Here is a 17,906-nt window from a genome sequence, read left to right on the forward strand (position 1 = left end):
GTGTTCAATTAAATATGGGCATTGCAACTTCAGTGTGCAGCATAATAGGTGACCCCCATGTTTCTGAAGATCTTATACGAGTTGCCTTGGCAACCAGCAAAGTTACGATACCTCTGGTGGAAAATGCAGGAAATCATTTTGCTGCAGTAATTTGATCGCTAGAAGCAAGCATGATCCGTTTTATTTGTTAACAAGAAGGAAAACTGCCTGCAGGGGGTATCGAGGAACAGGGTGGGAAGAGTGTAGAGTGGCTTCTTTGCAGTACTTGACTCTGCTTAAAGAAAGTGTCGTGCATCACAAAAATCATAAAACTGAAATACTGGTGATGCAACACCCCTCTCTTCCTACCCTTTAAAAGGCAAGTTTCCTGTGCACAAGCCTTGGAGTATTCCATGATGAGGGATACATTACTGAAAATGCCATTTTAGTGACAAAATTTAAAGAAATTGGGATTTGGAAAAAAGACGCATGCAGCTCCAGATGTCAACACCACAGATGACAGAACGAAAACTGGTCTGCAGTGATGGACAAGAATTAAATGTTCAGCTCTTTCAAGCCTGACGCAGCAGTCACTTTACAATTCGTATCCTGTCACACAGCTCTGTGTATTCAGGATTGAACTTGGATTATTATAGCTTTAAAGTCATTTGCAAATAATCGTTAAGATTTTCTGTGAGCTTCAAAAGATGATGTGACTGTATTAAGTAGCACACAACCAAATACCATTTGCAAAGAACACCTTTGCAAGTTTTTTAGAATCTAGAGCAGCGCTATGGCATTTGATAAGGATAGCACAAGCTGTCATTACTGCAATATTAACCCATGTTCCCCATCAGCTTTGTATTTTATCTCCATTAAACTCCCAGCAGTGCTTTGCAGCTTCCTTAAACTGGAAAAGTGTTCTATTAACAAGTCTTTGGTTTCCTGCAGTCTTATCAAAGCCATTAATACAGGAATATTAATGCCCCCACTCTGTGTAAGCAATTTTTTGTAACAGTTTTGCCAACTCATGGTTGTCCTAGGGGCCTTCATTTTAATTACTCTACAGTAGCAGAAAAAAAAATTCCGTAAAGCAAACAGGACACATAAGGAAGAGGTACAGAGGAATAAAACAGAAATATTAATAGATTAGTTGCTATGTGCTATGTTTCCTTGAGTATACTTAGTGAGATTTAGTCAACTCAGGTCCTAACAGCAAAGCGGAACACTGCATAAAATAGAGTAGGAAAAGGCCTAGGAAAGACCTTAAAAATATCTGTATTGAACAGCTTTTCCTGCCCATGTAGGAATGCTAAAGGTGTCTTTCAAACTAAATTCTAATCAATGATCTGATATGATCTAGTTTTCCTGTCTAATAGTCTTCTTTTGTGCTTAATGTTTTCCCTCTGTTCAACATGTTTCCAAGTGAGTCACAAATTGCCAGTAAGACTTGTTCTATTTTCATCACCACAATGAATAGTTCAGCCGTTTAAGGAAAAAGAAATTGCTTGGATTTAACAAATGGTGTTAAAAATAGAAGGGAATGACCATGATTGCCTTAATTATTAAATTCAACCAATTAGTTCTTCAGCGTATAATTAGTATTCTTTCAATAGTCAAAAATATACTGATAAAGTAAGATCCATCAAGTTAGTGAAGCACAGCCGGGACGCAGTTCCTCCTCCAACTAATTTATGTAAATATTCATCTATAAAACAAATACTGCTGATATAACAGAAACAAAATAAATCAGTATGGCACAAATCAGATTTCAAGTGTCATAGTCATGATTTAATAAAATAAAGATTCTAACTGTGGTTACTATCATTGATTTTTAACAAGTAATCAACCAAATGATTACTGTTGACACGGGAATGATCTGGGAATAGTTCACTTGTGGCTTTTATTTTGTCTTGCGTTAGTAAGGACTCTAAGCACATGTCAATATCTAAGTGTTTCCCAGCCTGTGGTCTGTGGCCCTTGGCTGTTTGTGAAACTACTACAGTGTGTTCTCAGAAAAGAAAATGCTGTGGATTTTAGGCTAAAACTGACATTGCTCCCACCCTGATAGTATTCGCCATAAAGGACACAACACTTGCTTTTCCAAGTCTTAATTTCCTTGCAGTTTCTACTGCCCTTTATCAGTTAAACCCATTTAATCAAACATTGTACTTTTGACAGCATAGGGATATTATTGTGAAAGATACAGTATGTTAAAGTGCAGTATGTTTAATGGTATTTGTATCATTTTATTTTCCTGACTTAACAGCATCTGTTTTCAATGAGAAATATGTGAAAAACGAAGAAGTAGATCAGTTGTAACAGAAATGGAATTTCTTATTAACAGTGTCACTCAGAAGACAAAATTATTTGCGGGAAGGCATTGGAAAATGTATGAAAAACTAGTCTCAAAACACTATATTAATACCAAAATCACAAACACCAAAATTATCTACAGAAAACACAGAAACACTTAAAAATTATCACTTGTTTAAAAACGAAAAAGGTGACAAATAATAGGAGACCATTTGTCCCATTTAGCCTGTTTGGTGGTTAGCAGCTAATCAATCTGCGAATCTCATCCAGTTGTTTCTTAAAAGAATCCAGAGTTTCAGCTTCAGTAATGTGGTTGGGTAGCTTGTTCTATGCACCTACAGTCCTTGGTGTAAAGATGTGCCTCCTGTTATCTCATAAACAGAAGCTCTCTAACCTGTGCAGGGTTTTACTATATGAAAAATTTAATAAATCAGATTTATGTGGATAAGGTCCTTTTGAATGCTTATTTAAATCAAGTATAATAAAATATTACACTAATATTACAATAAGTATAATATAATAAAAAGTACACTTGGAATTTAGTCATAAAACTTACAGGACTATGGCTCTCCAGGACATGGCATGACTGTCACTGGAATATATGAAATGAGTTCAGGTGTCAGCATTACCCAGGAGGAGTGTTCTGTGACCATTCAGCAGGAAGCCATTAAGTCCCTCAGGATGTATCTTTGCAAAGTGGTACATTGATACAAGCCTTTCCACTGTGGAGGAAATGAGAAAGAACAACCTCAATGCCCAGGTGAAAAGTATGTGTCCCTTGGTATTCTGAAAAAAAAAGATGTTAATAAGAGAGTAGACAGTTTGATCACTGTTACAACTTTTCTTTTTCCAATTTTCTAGTCTACATGAGCAATGCTTCACTCTTCAGAGGAAAGCGGACTTTGATTTTGGTCCTATTAAATGCTGAATGTGTATGAGTGTCAGTATCTAACAGTACACTTCTTATCTGTGTATTTCTTTCACTGTCTATCCAGTTCAATCTTTAAATTATTTAAAGGGTTTCAGGGATTTGGAACAAGCTTTTCAGCCGTGCTGCTGCAGCTAAGATGGCTTCTTTCAATAAATGACTGGATGAGATCCTCGGATTTATTTGATACTAACAACAAAACTAACTAGATGGGGCAAATGGCCTGTTCTTGTTGGTGAAAATCCTTATGTTATTATGTTGTTCTTAGTTTCCCTGTATTTCATTCTAAATCCTCATGCTTACACATATGTGGCTTTGGAATGAAATACAGGAGCCTATAAATAAATATTTGATATAGGATTACATTAGGTAACTAATCATCTTTTTTTCTTCTCTTTTCATCACAGTTCTATCCACATTTAAGCTTTACACAATTAAGGCCAATGCAAAACCAATAAAATTATTTAACTATGAAAATTTTAACTGTTTAACTATATTTGTCTCTCTGTCTCTTAATATTCAAATAACAATCATGCCTCTAATCCCTTTCCCATTTATGTCCCTCTTTTTGTGCATATGTATAACTGGTTTTACCCAAATAATACTTCAGAGAGCTATAGCATGTATTCTGAACAGGCTTTTAGTCAGGAATGCTCAGGACCACATTCACTGGCAAAAGGAAGAAAAACTCCCTGGCATTGTTCCTATTGTTCCTCCTGGAATTATTAAAGAATATGCTTGTTTTAAATTATGGATGAGATTTTCAGATCAGATAAGATCAGAATCCCACGGTCACAAGGACAGAAGCGCTATGAATACTAAGAGCCCCTATACATTTTAATATATTTTTGAATGTGATTATAGTAGACCTCTTTTGCATTAATAGTGAATCATGTTTCCAAGGTGCATAGGGGAGGAATTCATCTTCTATTTAGTCATTTCACCAGCATCTCACCCTGTCCTCCTTTTTTTCTGGTAATGTTTTCCATTTCTTTTGAACGGGGTTTGACAGCCTGGAGTATCCTGTTGTTGTTACCCTTAAAATCTAAAAGCACCTTGAGCTATTTGCTACCCTAAAGACTCAGAGAGATCTGTTCAAAGCTCCTTGGCTCCTTCTTTGATCTTAAGCAACAGAAAAAGAACACTCCTAAGGGGTGACATGCATTGGAAGCATTCTGTTCAGATGGGAGCTCTCATATGCAAAGAGCTTTCATTCACACCCCCACCTCTCTACCTATGCAGCTACCAGTATTCCACACAATGGGACTTGTCTGGCCATTACTGGAGTAGGGCTGTCAGATTAAATAGAGGGTTTTCTCAAGCCAGGGCTAGGCTCACAGGGAGCCACGAGCAGAGAGAAAAAGCACCCCTCTTTTCTCATTTTGAGAGATGTCCACCTCTACTTCGTTTTGTAAAGCACTTCAAAAAAATTGCCACTGAGACATGACAAACTCTAGCCAGCAGCTATCACCCTGCAACTCACAGCTAGCAACCCACTAAAGCTAAGCAGGTGTGAGCCTGGTTAGTACCTGAAAGGGAGACCTCCTGGAAAAGCTAAGGTTGCTGCTAGAAGAGGTGTTAGTGGGGCCAGCAGGGGATGCTCACCCTGTGGTCTGTGTGGGTCCTTGTGCCCCAGTATAAGGATTGGGATACTATATTGTAAAAAGGTGCCATCCTTAGGATGAGATGTAAAACTGAGGTCCTGACTCTCTGTGGTCATTAAAAATCCCAGAGTGTTTCTTGAAAAGAGTAGGGGTGTTACCCTGGTGTCCTGGCCAAACTTCCCATTGACCTTTAACAGTCATGGCCTCCTAATAATCCCCATCTATGAACTGGCTTCATCACATCATTTTCTCCTCCCCACTGATAGCTGGTGTGTGGTGAGTGTACTGGTGCACTATGGCTGCTGTTGTATCATCCAGGTGGTGCTGCACATTGGTGGTGGTGGAAGGGAGTCCCCATTACCTGTAAAGTGCTTTGAGTGTAGTGGAGTGTCCGGAAAAGCACAATATAAATGTAAGGATTTTTATTGTTACTATGATTATGATTATTTAACCCTATCAAATGACTTTGATCTGTGGAACTGAATTTACAGTACCAAAACTTTTTGGGTTTGATGACACCTCTTTAATTTCCAAACATTTCCCGGACCACCATGCGCTACTTGTTTTTATTCTGCGTTACGTACGGAATCTGAACGGAACAAGGACATCTGCACTCAGTAAACATTTGTAATGCACAAATCCTTAAATTGTGAAAATCTTGTTTGTTTAATTTTGGGAAACATAACAGTGCTTTGCAAAAGTATGGTGTCCCATTTTGTTGAATTACAGTTCACCCAATTTAGAAGTGAATATTTTAAATCAGAACTTGAATGTTCTAACAGAACATCTTTAGAGGTGCAAGAAGATAATGTTAATGATCAATTTACTGTAAACTGAGGTTTTGTAGAATGTTAATAATGCATTTATACATACACTGTAGCATTCATATTAACACTGACCGCACCCTAATCCTGACTTAATTTAGTGTCAGTGGATGCATTATTGATATTCTACAGAACTTTGGTTTATAGTTAATTTCTAATTAATGAAATATCTATTCAATCCCCATTTATAAAACTTTATGTAGAGCATGGCTGAACCTTCATTACTTCTTTTTCCCAAACTATTTGTGATTAACACTTTTCTTTCTTTCACTTTCTTTTAATTTGAATGTAATGCTTTAAATCGGGCAAACTTGGATGGTATTGTTGGGGGTGGGTTTAATAAACTTGGACATTGACTCTTCCAATCCGAGAAAGGGGAAAACCCTTGCTTTTAGAACCACACTGGTAAATGGACAAAGGTGGAGTAAACTGAAATGATTCTTGTGTGCTGCTTTTGATGTATTTTCTGGGTAACACTAGCTTTTCTTTGCATCAGGAGGGTTTTATCTGTTTCTCATCTAAGAACAAAAAAATGTAAAATTAACATTGTTTTCTCAATGGTAAAAGAAATTGGCATTGCTCAGTGTTGGGAAATCTGCTGGTAATGGGATTTGTGTTAAAATTTGAGATTACTAAATTACTGAAGAGAAAATTCAACAAGTCCTCAAAGCACAGAGACCCTCGCCCAGCCTCTACCCCAGTACCAAACTGTCAGATGCAAGACGTTTTAACAGTGGATACAACAGAGAAAATATAATTGTATAATATCCTTAACGAACAATTTACGAAACTGATCAAAACACAAACGTTCCAAGAAATTACCAGTTGAGGATGTAAGGGTGAGTTATAACACCTGCAGGTTCTCCAGGGGCAAATCCAGACACCCCACGTCTTAATAAATATTATTTTATCATTTTTGTAGAAACTGAAATGTGTCTGTCATTCTGTAATCAAACCAGCAGATGTCCCCTCCGTTACATGAAATCTGCTGCCCCATTTAAGCATTGCCGATGTCTTCTTCAGCGTCAGCATGAAGCAATGGTTCCCCCAGCCTGTCTATAATTTACAAAACAGTCTGATAACTCTGTTTGAGAGAGGACCCTGTCTCCAATGAGCACAGGCGAAGAAGCTGTTTCAGGGCTGCTCAGAAACACATGTCTTATGAGATTTGTTTTCCCATCTTTGGTGTGTAGAATACTTTTCTCCCTCCTTTGAACACTCAGTAGAGCAGTATTATAAAAACACCCCCCCCCCCTCCCCCCCTTGTAGAGAAAGGAAAAAACAAGCTTACGCTACTTTGGCCTAGTTTTTGTTTTGTTTTCAAGATGAAAAAAAATGAATGTTTCATAATTAACGTTCCACACAGTTCTACACAAATTCCCTTCACCCCACCCTGTATAACAGCTAGCATAGGTATTAAAGGAGAACTGCTACACCATTTTTGCATTTTGGGCTTAATATAATAGATCAGCAATGATCGGTGCATTTCAAATCACAATGAAACTACCAAGTACATGGTAATGTGTACAACATCACAACATTCAATTTACGTCACAAAAGAGATTAAGTTTCAACATATGCGTAACGCCATATTGCCGTTATTGTTTGTGATTCAGAATGAGGATATAAACACTTGTTGTAACAGCCCTGTCCTGTTACATTATAAACATGCTTTAGACCAAGCGAATTTTGCTTTTATTTTATAGTAAATATGTTCATGAATCTGACACATACAAGATGACGTTTTTAGTTGCTTTTAATTATTACAAAAAAGAGCAACCTGCCAACCAATTAAATGCACTCATCATAATTAATGTTGTTAGGAGACCATGTTTCTGTTTCTCATTTGCTAACAGCGGCAGGTGAGCAGGAAGGACCACTTTCCTGTCACAGTTTGCACCAACTGTGTTTCTCGCCTATGGCGAGAACAGCGATTTCTCATCTGCCTGTGACAACATGGAAACCATACAGTACGTTCACAAAGTTAATTTTACACGAATTCAAAATGTTGTGATAACGTTTCTTAAATTTATTTTGTTACTGAGATTTATTAAACGAAAAATTGGGAAAGCAGACCCCCTTGAAAACTATCAAATGAAAAGTTTACTTTGCAGAATCTCAGGCTCAGGCATGCTTTAAATTAAATAGACATGTGAACCCCATTTCAGAGAAGTGCTCAGTGCAAACTCACGAGGTTGCTAGAGCACAGCCAGTATTTTTTTGTATTTTGTATTTGCAACCTTTACTGTAGGTACTGCCTTCCAAATTGCTTTAATTGTCTGCCAATTACATTTTTAGAGTACCCAGGTGTCTAACAAACCCAGCTTTTATCTTACTTTTTGTGCCATAATCAAAAACAATAAAAGTATTAAAATATGCCAGTTTCTCTGTCTCCTAATATGTGAACTCAAAATACAGATTCATAGGAAATGCTTGGCCCTCAGAAATACAAATCCCTTATTGGGCCTCTAATACATTGTCTACAGTATGCCATTACCTGTTGTGAGAGGGCTTTAGATTTGGACAAGATGGAGATTCACTATATCAAATACTCATTGTGCTATATTTCTCAAACGTGGAGAAAGAAACCCATAATCCATACATTTAAAAGCTAAAAGCTTTATGCAATACAGGGTCATGAGGGAGCCAGAGCCTATCCCAGAAAGCAACAGGCACAAGGCAGGACACACCCTTAATGGGATGCCAGTCCATTGCAGGGCAGACACACCGACACAGACATGTCTACACTCACACCAGGGCCAATTTTCCTCAGAAGCCAATTAACCTACCAGTATGTCTTTGGACTGCGGGAGGAAACTAAAGCACGCGGTGAAAATCCACGTGAACATGGAGAAAACAAAATTGCTCTTATTATAGATGATGCCATATTGTAGCTGTCTTTAAACACTAGGCCAGTGTTGTTTACTTCTAGTAAACTATTAAGGAGATAAAGAACAGCCATATTTGAATCTCATTGTACTTGTTTATGGTTTTCTTGTTTAATTAAATGTAATTTTTTTCCTCTATTCGTTTGGAGTTTATTTTTCTCCTTCAGTGACATTGTGTGCACATATACGGTACTAGATATATCAGTGAGATGCCTTTATTACGTGTTAATTTCCTTTCTAAGGAATAATGGCTGGGCAATTTCAAGCCTTTAACATTGTAAACATGAAATTAAAAATGCATGAGTGAAGGGGATACAACACAAAGGGTATAATTATGATGCTCTGGATGAAAAAGATGCTTTGTGTGGGACTAGTGGTTTCTCTTGAAATTGAAAGACATATGTAACTCGGACAGTTTGAGAACTTGATTCATACGGCAGCAGGTTGTGTCTGTTTAATGTTTATTTTCCACACTTTAAAAGAAAATGGTAAAAAACCTCCATGTAATCTGAAAAAACATAAAACAATCATTCTAAGTTATACACGCTATACATTGTGACCACTGAACTGTGATCCTTGTCAATGGAGTGAATGAAATATGAAATATTCGTCTTTCCCTATGAACCCAAAGAAAGGACTGTAAGCAGTTGTGGACATAAGGCGGCAGAGGTAATCCTTAGTGTGAAGTGTATACCAGTTGTTAAATTGTCTGGACTTGTTGAAGTCTGTTTGCCTGATGGGATCCCTCTGTCTCAGGATGAAGATGTTTCTGTGGAAGCCTGGCTGGTTGTTTAAGTCATCTGCTTGCTCCTGACAGTCGAATCTCAAAATGTCCTTCTCAAAATCTTTCCAAGTTTACAGGAAGTAAATTAATTTTGTCAGGGGATGGGGCCAACGCTCTTACAGATTTAAGGCATCAAGATGATCCAGAGAATTTTCAAGATCTTTGGTGACATCAAATATTTCTATCCCACTAGTTTACAGATACAGTGTAATGATCAAGCATTTTAGAGCACTGTTTTATGTAAAAGGAGGTCAGAGCTTCTGAGTGACTCAACCAGTAAAGGCATTCATTCCATGTGCAGGTTGAGTTCTATGATTCTGACAGTATAAATCCAAGATCAGCCATCTTACTAGCCAGCTCTGGCTGGAATTCCCCAGCTTTGCGCCAGCTGGATTGGGCTTGGGATCATTTGGCCAGGGCTCTCTTGGCTCCCAGAGAACCTGTGACTCCTGTGATTTCCCAGGTGCCTGCAGGTTCCCATTGGAAGACAGCTTCTCCTGCAACTGATGCTGAATATTAAGTCATTCCAGAGCTTGTAGCATGACAGGACTGTAGCATGAGAAGACTGTCTGCATTTCTTCTTTCTCCCCCTTGGGGATACATCGGTCGTCACAGTGAGCTGACATGTTGGGACACAGTGCGGAAATTCCAGACCGGGTGGATATGCAACACAATATTGATAATGATTCAAATTGGGTTGAAAGGATTCTTTGAGGGAAATCAAGTCCTTTGAAATAAGTAGGTCTGTTTTATTATTTAATATCCAGCAAAGTGTTTCTGCAAAACACATCCTGTTCAGCTAAAAATGAATAGCAAAACAAATCATGAAAAGGGACAAATAATGACAGAAGGTCATTAATGTTTGAAGACGTGAGTTACATACTGTAGATAATACACCAGTGAACATTTCATCCAGATGTACCCAGCTGTCTTCTGAGTCAACAATGTCACTGTGCTCCCCCCTCAGGTTTAATTTGGTTACTATTCCAATCATAGCAACAGTTTTGACAGAATTATGCCTCATCATTATTGTCAAGGACAGATGCTGTTGCTGACCTAGAATGTTCGCAGACATGCACTTCATTTCATCAAAGGAACACGTCCTTATCAACAGTTTTAGACACACAACACATTATTTGGCCACCTAACAGGGAATTATACCACTTTGCTCTTAGACTGACCCTCATAGTTCTTGGTAGGAGATTTTGGAGAACTCTGTTTTTGAAACAAAGTCCACAGAAGAAGAGCAGATTTAGCTAGGAGCAGGCCGCAATCCAACAACAGTATCATTGTTTTGTTCAAGTGCCTTTTGCTAATAACCTGTTAACTAGAGGATTGTTACCGAAGTGTTTCACAAAGGATAATAAGGAATGGTAGATTGTTCCGGTTAGCTGTAAACTATAAGCTGTTCAAATAATACATGACATTAAGAAATACTGTATCACCTTCTCCAAGGACATACTGCAGGGAACAGTGGTGAAATGTTGTCACAGAAAACCAAGAAAGTTGTCCCTTCATTTTTTTTACTCAGAGGTAATGAGAACCAAACAATCAAGAGCTTTGCGGAGAGATGAGGAACGTGCCAAAATGGCTGAGGTTGGACTGATGTGCTCCAATGAATCTCTCGTTTGGCTTTTGGGAAAGTGCTGCTGATGAGTCTGGCTAAAGTTCACAAGTGAAAGCACAGTGTCCGTGATTGAATTTTCAACAGCTTCATAATAAGGCTAGTCAAGACGAATGGCTGACTTTGATATGGAAAAGAAAAACGAAGAGAGATTATGCCCTCTTTAGGTGTTAGAGATGTGACCTGCTGTGATAAAAATCCCTTGGATATAACAGTGATTATAATTGACGGTACATAAACTTACAAACGAAGAAAGGTCCCACGATGAATTGCTTTCTTTCATCGGGTATTTTTTTTTACATATATGAAGCAAACCATTACAACAAAAAAGTTTTAGCACTCATATTGAAATGTGACAGCTTTAAAACATGTGCTTTAATTAACAACAAACATTCACAGTGCATTAAAGATTTGAAAAGAACTTCAGCCAGTGGAGTTATGAAAAAGAAAAACAAAGGCTTGCCTGATTTTTGACAGCCCTTTAGGCAGATTGGTGATTTAATAGAAAAAAGTTGCCCAAAACAGAACTTCTATAATTTATATAAGGAAAAGGCTAAAGAATAGTAATCCTTCATTTAAACAGGTAAGTCAGTTGAGAACAAATTCTCATTTACTGTACAATGATTTATTTTTGAAAAAGTTTTCAGGAAGTAAATTATTTCCCAGATATGTAGCAAAGATTCACATTGTTTTGCATATGCATTTGATACATCACCTTAATGTCCACATTAGCACACAACCATTGTTTTTATTCATAACCAATAATGACCAGACCATACCGTTTTATGAATATTCCTTATGAAAAAGCTTCCTTATTTTTATAAATGACTTAATGTGATATGTTTATTTGTATTTTATCAATAAGAGTTAACATATTTTGTTTTAATTCTGCCCTTAGCCACAGTGCATATTAAACGATAATAAAAAGAGTATAGTTCAAATTGTCAGTATAGTACAATTCTAGTTTAATCAAGAATAAGTATTTGAATTAAATGAATATTGTGGGTAATACATGCGATCCCTGTCTTTATGACCAAAAGCTGAGGAATTAGGGCATGACCATGGATTCGAAAGCTATTGTTCAGTGAACCATACAAACTGTACAATGAAGGCCACAGAGACCATATTGTCTGTCTTTCACAGGTACCACGCACCATAAAGTTTTTAATGTCCTGGTAGGGCTTTGCTAAAGAAAAAGACATTTAAGTTGTTAGGTGAAACGAGGTGGAGAATTGCAAGATTTGAGAGCCCATTCTCTGTAGATTTGTTTGACAGCCTTGTACACAGAACTACAAACTATTTGATAAACAATCATTGAAAATCTTTACCATCCATACTTAAACTTCCTCTGCGTTCATTAGCAGTCATATAGTCCACTTATATGTTTGGTTAGTGTGCTGCTTGTGCACATTAGTCCAACTGGAAACGAAAGTGCAGTTTAGAGTTCAGACAGCGTGTTCCGAATCGCATCACACGGGAGAGATCTGTCATGTAGATTTATGACGTAACACTGGAATATTCGGAACGTGGGTTTCCAAGTTCGGTGTCATCGCAGTTCTGGCGCATTTGCGAAACTGCTCTGAATCGCAATAGACTCACTGGACATGGTGCTGTTAGTCATTAAAATAATAATATGTCTTCTAGCGTTATTTACGCTGGAAGACAAAATCTTTCACCTGGCTCGCATACCGAGACTGGCCTTAAGGTTCGCTGGAGGGGGGGCGCCTTTCTTGGACTCCGAGCAGGACGCGCCCGGGCTGGTGGAGCTGAACTTCAGACAGTCTAATGATCCGGCTTTTCTTCTGCCTCCTCTGGACCCGCCAGGGCCCGAAGAGGTACTGGGAGACCGCAGTCTCACACCCGTGTCTACATCGCCATCCCCTGGTTCGCTGGTCCCGAATGCCGCGGCGCTCGGCAACAACCTTTCAGCGATCGCAGCGAGGGTGGTCCAGTTGGACTTGGACCCGGAAACTGAAACAATGAAGATTGGAGAAGACGCAGTTTGGATCATTGCTGGCCTTTCGCTCCTGTTCACTATTGTTGCTATGCGGAGAGAAACTTTGGTGAGAACGTCTACTGTACAAGGGAAAACTGGGCTATAGTCTCAAAAAATCGTTAGTTATAAATCATGAGAGTGCGAACTATAATAATTCATAAGTGGAAAGTAAATAATCTCCGTTACATTTCACTGTGACCTGCGATCGAGCGAAGCCTACCTACAGTATATCGTATATTATCTTACGAAGAAAACCTTTCTGCACTATGGTATTTTTTATGAGTAAGCAATTGGTATGATGTATGGAATTTGAATATAAATCTTAGTATTAATACAGCGGTATGTTTATTGAAGGTAGTATTTGTGTTTATTAGTTTGTTTAGCCTAATGCAAACACACAGGAGTGTGTTTATTAGTTTGTTTATCCCAATGCTATGACTACAGTTCTATGATGTAACTGTTCCCCATGGTTTCAGATCGCAGTAGTCGACAGCGTCACAGTGTAGGGTAACCATGGTAACACACTTAATCGCAACTGGAAATTAAATAGTTTAATAAAGTTTAAAAACTATATATATATACAGCATGCCTGTTTACATCTTATTCTAACAAAATGCATTTGTGTTATATATCACTCATAAATATGTAAACGGCAGCACAGTGGTGCACTGGTTAACTTTGCTATCTTTCAGTGCTGGGGCCCTGGTTTCAATTACTGGGGTGCTATCTGTGTGGAGTTTGCATGCTCTCCCTGTGTTTACATGGGTTTCCTTCCACAGTCCAATGAAATACTGATAAGTTATTTGGTCTGGGAAAATTGGCCCTAGGTGTAAGTGTGTATCTCTGCCCAGCAATGGACTGGTGTCCCATCCAGGGTGCATAGTGCCTTGTGCCCATTGCTTGGTGAGATAGGCTCCTGTGACCCTCTATTGAAAGAAACTATCAGAAAATGGATGGATAGAAATATGTGGACATAGCTACTGTATTACATTACATTGTGTTAAAATTTAAATTAACTTTACACGGTAGTTAATAAAAATAATAATACATTTAATTTATATAGCACATTTCATTACAGTGAATGTGCTTCACATAAAATAAAATGCTAAAGTAAGTTAAGGAACTTAAAAACTACTAACAATTAAAACGATTTAAGATTTTATAGTTTGTAGTATTGGAAGTTGATAGGCTTGCTGGTAAAGGCTTTATCTTTAAAAAAAAGCATTTAGATCAAGTGATGTTAATTATCTGCTACCCAGGCATAGCCTGTCCTCTGCTGATGAGTACTGTGAAGCACAGCTCTCTCCTGTCTCCTGTGTTCTTGTACTGATCCTGTGCTCTTCTCTCACGGTCTGTACCCACAGATCCTGGCTTCAAGAACTAAAGCTACCTGGACCTCTGCTGTCAGCACTCGGCCGTCCTTATGCCTTCAGGCCTCCATTCCCTCCTGCTCTCGTACTTCAAGAGTAGTTGTTCCCTTGCCCTCCCGTAAGCTCCCTCAATGGGCCCCAGCTCTCCGGCCCATCAACCCCAGGCCCTCTTTCTCCAACAATCTTTTTTGTCCACTTCCACCGATTCTACAGTCAATCTACAGTCAACTTCGCCAAGGGTCACCCTTAATGACTCATGATGCCTCATACCTGCTGCCTCGCCATGGGTCACCCCTGAAGCCTCACGATGCCTCATACTTACTGCCTCGCTCTGGGTCACCCCTGATGCCTCACAGTGCCTCATACCTGCTGCCTCGCTATGGGTCACCCCTGATACCTCACAGTGCCTCATACCTACTGCTTCTCTATGGGTCACCCCTGATGCCTCACGATGCCTTATACCTACTGCTTCTCTATGGGTCACCCCTGATGCCTCACGATGCCTCATACCTACTGCCTCGCTATGGGTCACCTCTGATGCCTCATGATGCCTCATACCTACTGCTTCTCTATGGGTCACCCCTGATGCCTCCAGATGCCTCATACCTGCTGTCTCGCTATGGGTCACCTCTGATGCCTCACAGTGCCTCATGCCTACTGCTTCTCTATGGGTCACCCCTGATGCCTCACGATGCCTCATACCTACTGTTTCTCTATGGGTCACCCCTGATGCCTCATGATGCCTCATACCTACTGCCTCGCTCTGGATCACACCTGATGCCTCACAGTGCCTCATACCTGCTGCCTCGCTATGGGTCGCCTCACGATGCCTCATACCTACTGCCTCGCTCTGGGTCACCCCTGATGCCTCACGATGCCTCATACCTGCTGCCTCGCTATGGGTCACCTCTGATGCCTCACGATGCCTCATACCTGCTGCCTCGCTATGGGTCACCTCTGATGCCTCATGATGCCTCATACCTACTGCTTCTCTATGGGTCACCCCTGATGCCTCACGATGCCTCATACCTGCTGCCTCGCTATGGGTCACCTCTGATGCCTCACAGTGCCTCATACCTACTGCTTCTCTATGGGTCACCCCTGATGCCTCTTGATGCCTCATACCTACTGCTTCTCTATGGGTCACCCCTGATGCCTCACAGTGCCTCATACCTACTGCTTCTCTCTGGGTCACCCCTGATGCCTCACGATGCCTCATACCTACTGCTTCTCCATGGGTCACCACTGATGCCTCATGATGCCTCATACCTGCTGTCTCGCTCTGGGTCACCCCTGATGCCTCTCAATGCCTCATACCTGCTGCCTCAGTATGAGTCACCCCTGATGCCTCTTGATGCCTCATACCTACGTCCTCACCATGGGTCACCCCTGATGCCTCTTGATGCCTCATACCTGCTGCCTCGACATGGGTCACCCCTGATGCCTCACGATGCCTCATTCCGACTGTTTCTCCATGGGTCACTCCTGATGCCTCACAATGCTTCTAAACTACTGCCTCAGCATGGGTCTCCCCTAATGCCTCCCGATGCCTCTAAAGTGCTGCCTCTCGATGGGTCACCCCTGATGCCTTACAATGCCTCTAATCTACTGCCTCAGAATGGGTCACCACTGATGCCTGATGCTCCCTCATCCTTACTGCTTCTCCATATGTCACCGACGCTAACTCATCCTGCCTCATCCCTACTTTCTTGCTCTTTCCCATCAATGCTGCCTTACTATTTCTCTTGCTTGTTGCCTCATCTTTACTCTGTCTTGCTGCCTCGCCGTGTATCACCCCTCCTACATCACTCTTTTTCACTTGTGCCGTCTCAACACAGCCAGGCCCTGCCGTCTCCCCTTTTCTCAGTTCTGTTTCCTTACAGTATCTCTCCGCTACTGTTGACCTGTTTCACCCGCTGCCTCTGCCCCTCTTCCTTGCCCTCACTTGCGTTTCCTAGCACCAAAATCTTCCAGGAACGCCCCGACAATGGTCTCTCCTGCCTTGATGTCAGATCTAATGCTGAATCTCTAGAGCTTGAAATTGATTAGGAGAAGACTGGTTAAAGCATTATGGAAGAGGTGGAGATAGAGTAATTGATCACCAGCATGACAGGTGGCTAATTGTATACTTATTTACTCTAGTTTATTGGAGTATTAAAATTTTTTTAAACAATTCTCATGTATGGGATTTGGTTTTTGAGTGGCTTTTTATTATTATAAGATTAACAGCATCTTTCCATTTAAAATGCCATGAGTCGGGGAAATCAGGTTGGTCACAATGGGTGAGGGTGGTGAAGATGTGAATTCCTGAGTTAAACAGAACACAATCTGGGTTAATTTTGTCCACTCTTTATTGCTTACATTTGAGCCACCTCTTTTAGGTTTATGTCCATACCCTGTGGCATTTTATGAAAATAAACAGACATGTACAGTGCTGACATTATGCTCTATAAATCTAATCCGTCTACAGTACCACAGCATACAGTATTAACATAAATGATTTCCTTTGTACCACATCTGTAAATTCTTCATTGCTTTTCTTAATCATCTATTAAATACTTATAACTTGTCTTTTTTAACATTTATAACCGACAACTTAAGTGAGTTTCTACATTTACCATATTAATGGCTCTGTTACCTACAGTCCATTGAAAAAAACAGTTCTTTGTTTAAATTCTTGAACCTTTGTCATGTGTCAAAGACATACACTCAGTTCTAAACAGGAAATTCATTTTTTCATAGAGAAAAGCATACTGTGTTTTAATAAATGCTGTTTTAAAGCCTCAGTACTGATTAAACATCAAGGGGATTAAGTTGTACAATAGCACCCATCTTAACCATTCCCTTGTGCAGTTTGATGTTTTTCTTTTTGTTGCCATTATGTCAGATCAGTAATTCTGTTCTGAAAGATATACTTTCCCCCCCTGAGCCTGGTAGGGAGTAGCATAAGCATCTGGAGTTGCAAAAAGACATCTCTATGTGACTTGTCACTGTGGACTTTCTCTCTTAATAACATGTTTCTACTACTGTATATTGAACACTTGGGACTTAATTCAAACAAACATGGAGTTAAATTGGTTTCTTCATATGTCTGAAATTGGTCTAGAAAGCAGATATTACTTTTTTATTTATGGAGTTACTATATGTCTTGCAAAAAATCTTATTTCACATTTTACATCGATGAAGCTGTTTCTGATTAGGAGTTCTGTTTTACAGAGTAAAATGCAGTTTGAATTTTGCAGTGAAGACATGGTTGCACACCTTTTATTTGGGAAAGAATATGTCTGTGGTGATTAAAGGTGATTTTTTTTCTCTTGAACCTTTTCACATCTCTTAGAAAATCTCAGTTTGAAATTGCACAATTTCAAGGAGAGAAAAATAAAACATTTAGTTTAGGAATAGGAATATCTCATTCAGTGAGTGTATTTCTCTTCAAGCAAAATTATTTGTCAGGTATTTGTATTGAAATTAGTTCATTACCATGGAATATTTGAAAATTGATGCTATTGCTTATCTACCAGTAAAAAATATGTATGCATTCTGCACTTTTCTGTTGCAGCACTAAATGTGATTCAATATATGATTACGGGTTT

The 17,906-nt window shown here is 39.5% G+C and overlaps 1 protein-coding gene across 1 annotated transcript; it reads left to right on the plus strand.

Annotated features, from left to right (window-relative positions):
* Nucleotides 1–12,551: 12,551 nt before the first annotated feature.
* Nucleotides 12,552–16,362, plus strand: LOC148823960 (uncharacterized). Its single transcript, XM_088926649.1, has 3 exons — nucleotides 12,552–13,010; nucleotides 14,308–14,549; nucleotides 15,300–16,362. Exons 1-3 carry the CDS (start codon nucleotides 12,552–12,554, stop codon nucleotides 16,360–16,362), a joined length of 1,764 nt encoding a protein of 587 aa, XP_088782775.1.
* The last annotated feature ends 1,544 nt before the right edge of the window (nucleotides 16,363–17,906 follow it).

Source organism: Atractosteus spatula, chromosome 11, assembly GCF_055471065.1.
Source record: "Atractosteus spatula isolate fAtrSpa1 chromosome 11, fAtrSpa1.hap1, whole genome shotgun sequence".
Classification (NCBI taxonomy): domain Eukaryota; kingdom Metazoa; phylum Chordata; class Actinopteri; order Semionotiformes; family Lepisosteidae; genus Atractosteus; species Atractosteus spatula.

Excerpts from the sequence above, each read along its gene's own strand:
- LOC148823960 (XM_088926649.1), top strand. The coding sequence starts at position 12,552 with ATGGTGCTGTTAGTCATTAAAATAATAATATGTCTTCTAGCGTTATTT. Across the intron at positions 13,011-14,307 it reads CTATGCGGAGAGAAACTTTG|ATCCTGGCTTCAAGAACTAA; the intron begins GTGAGAACGTCT and ends CTGTACCCACAG. Across the intron at positions 14,550-15,299 it reads ATCTACAGTCAACTTCGCCA|GCTTCTCTATGGGTCACCCC; the intron begins AGGGTCACCCTT and ends CTCATACCTACT.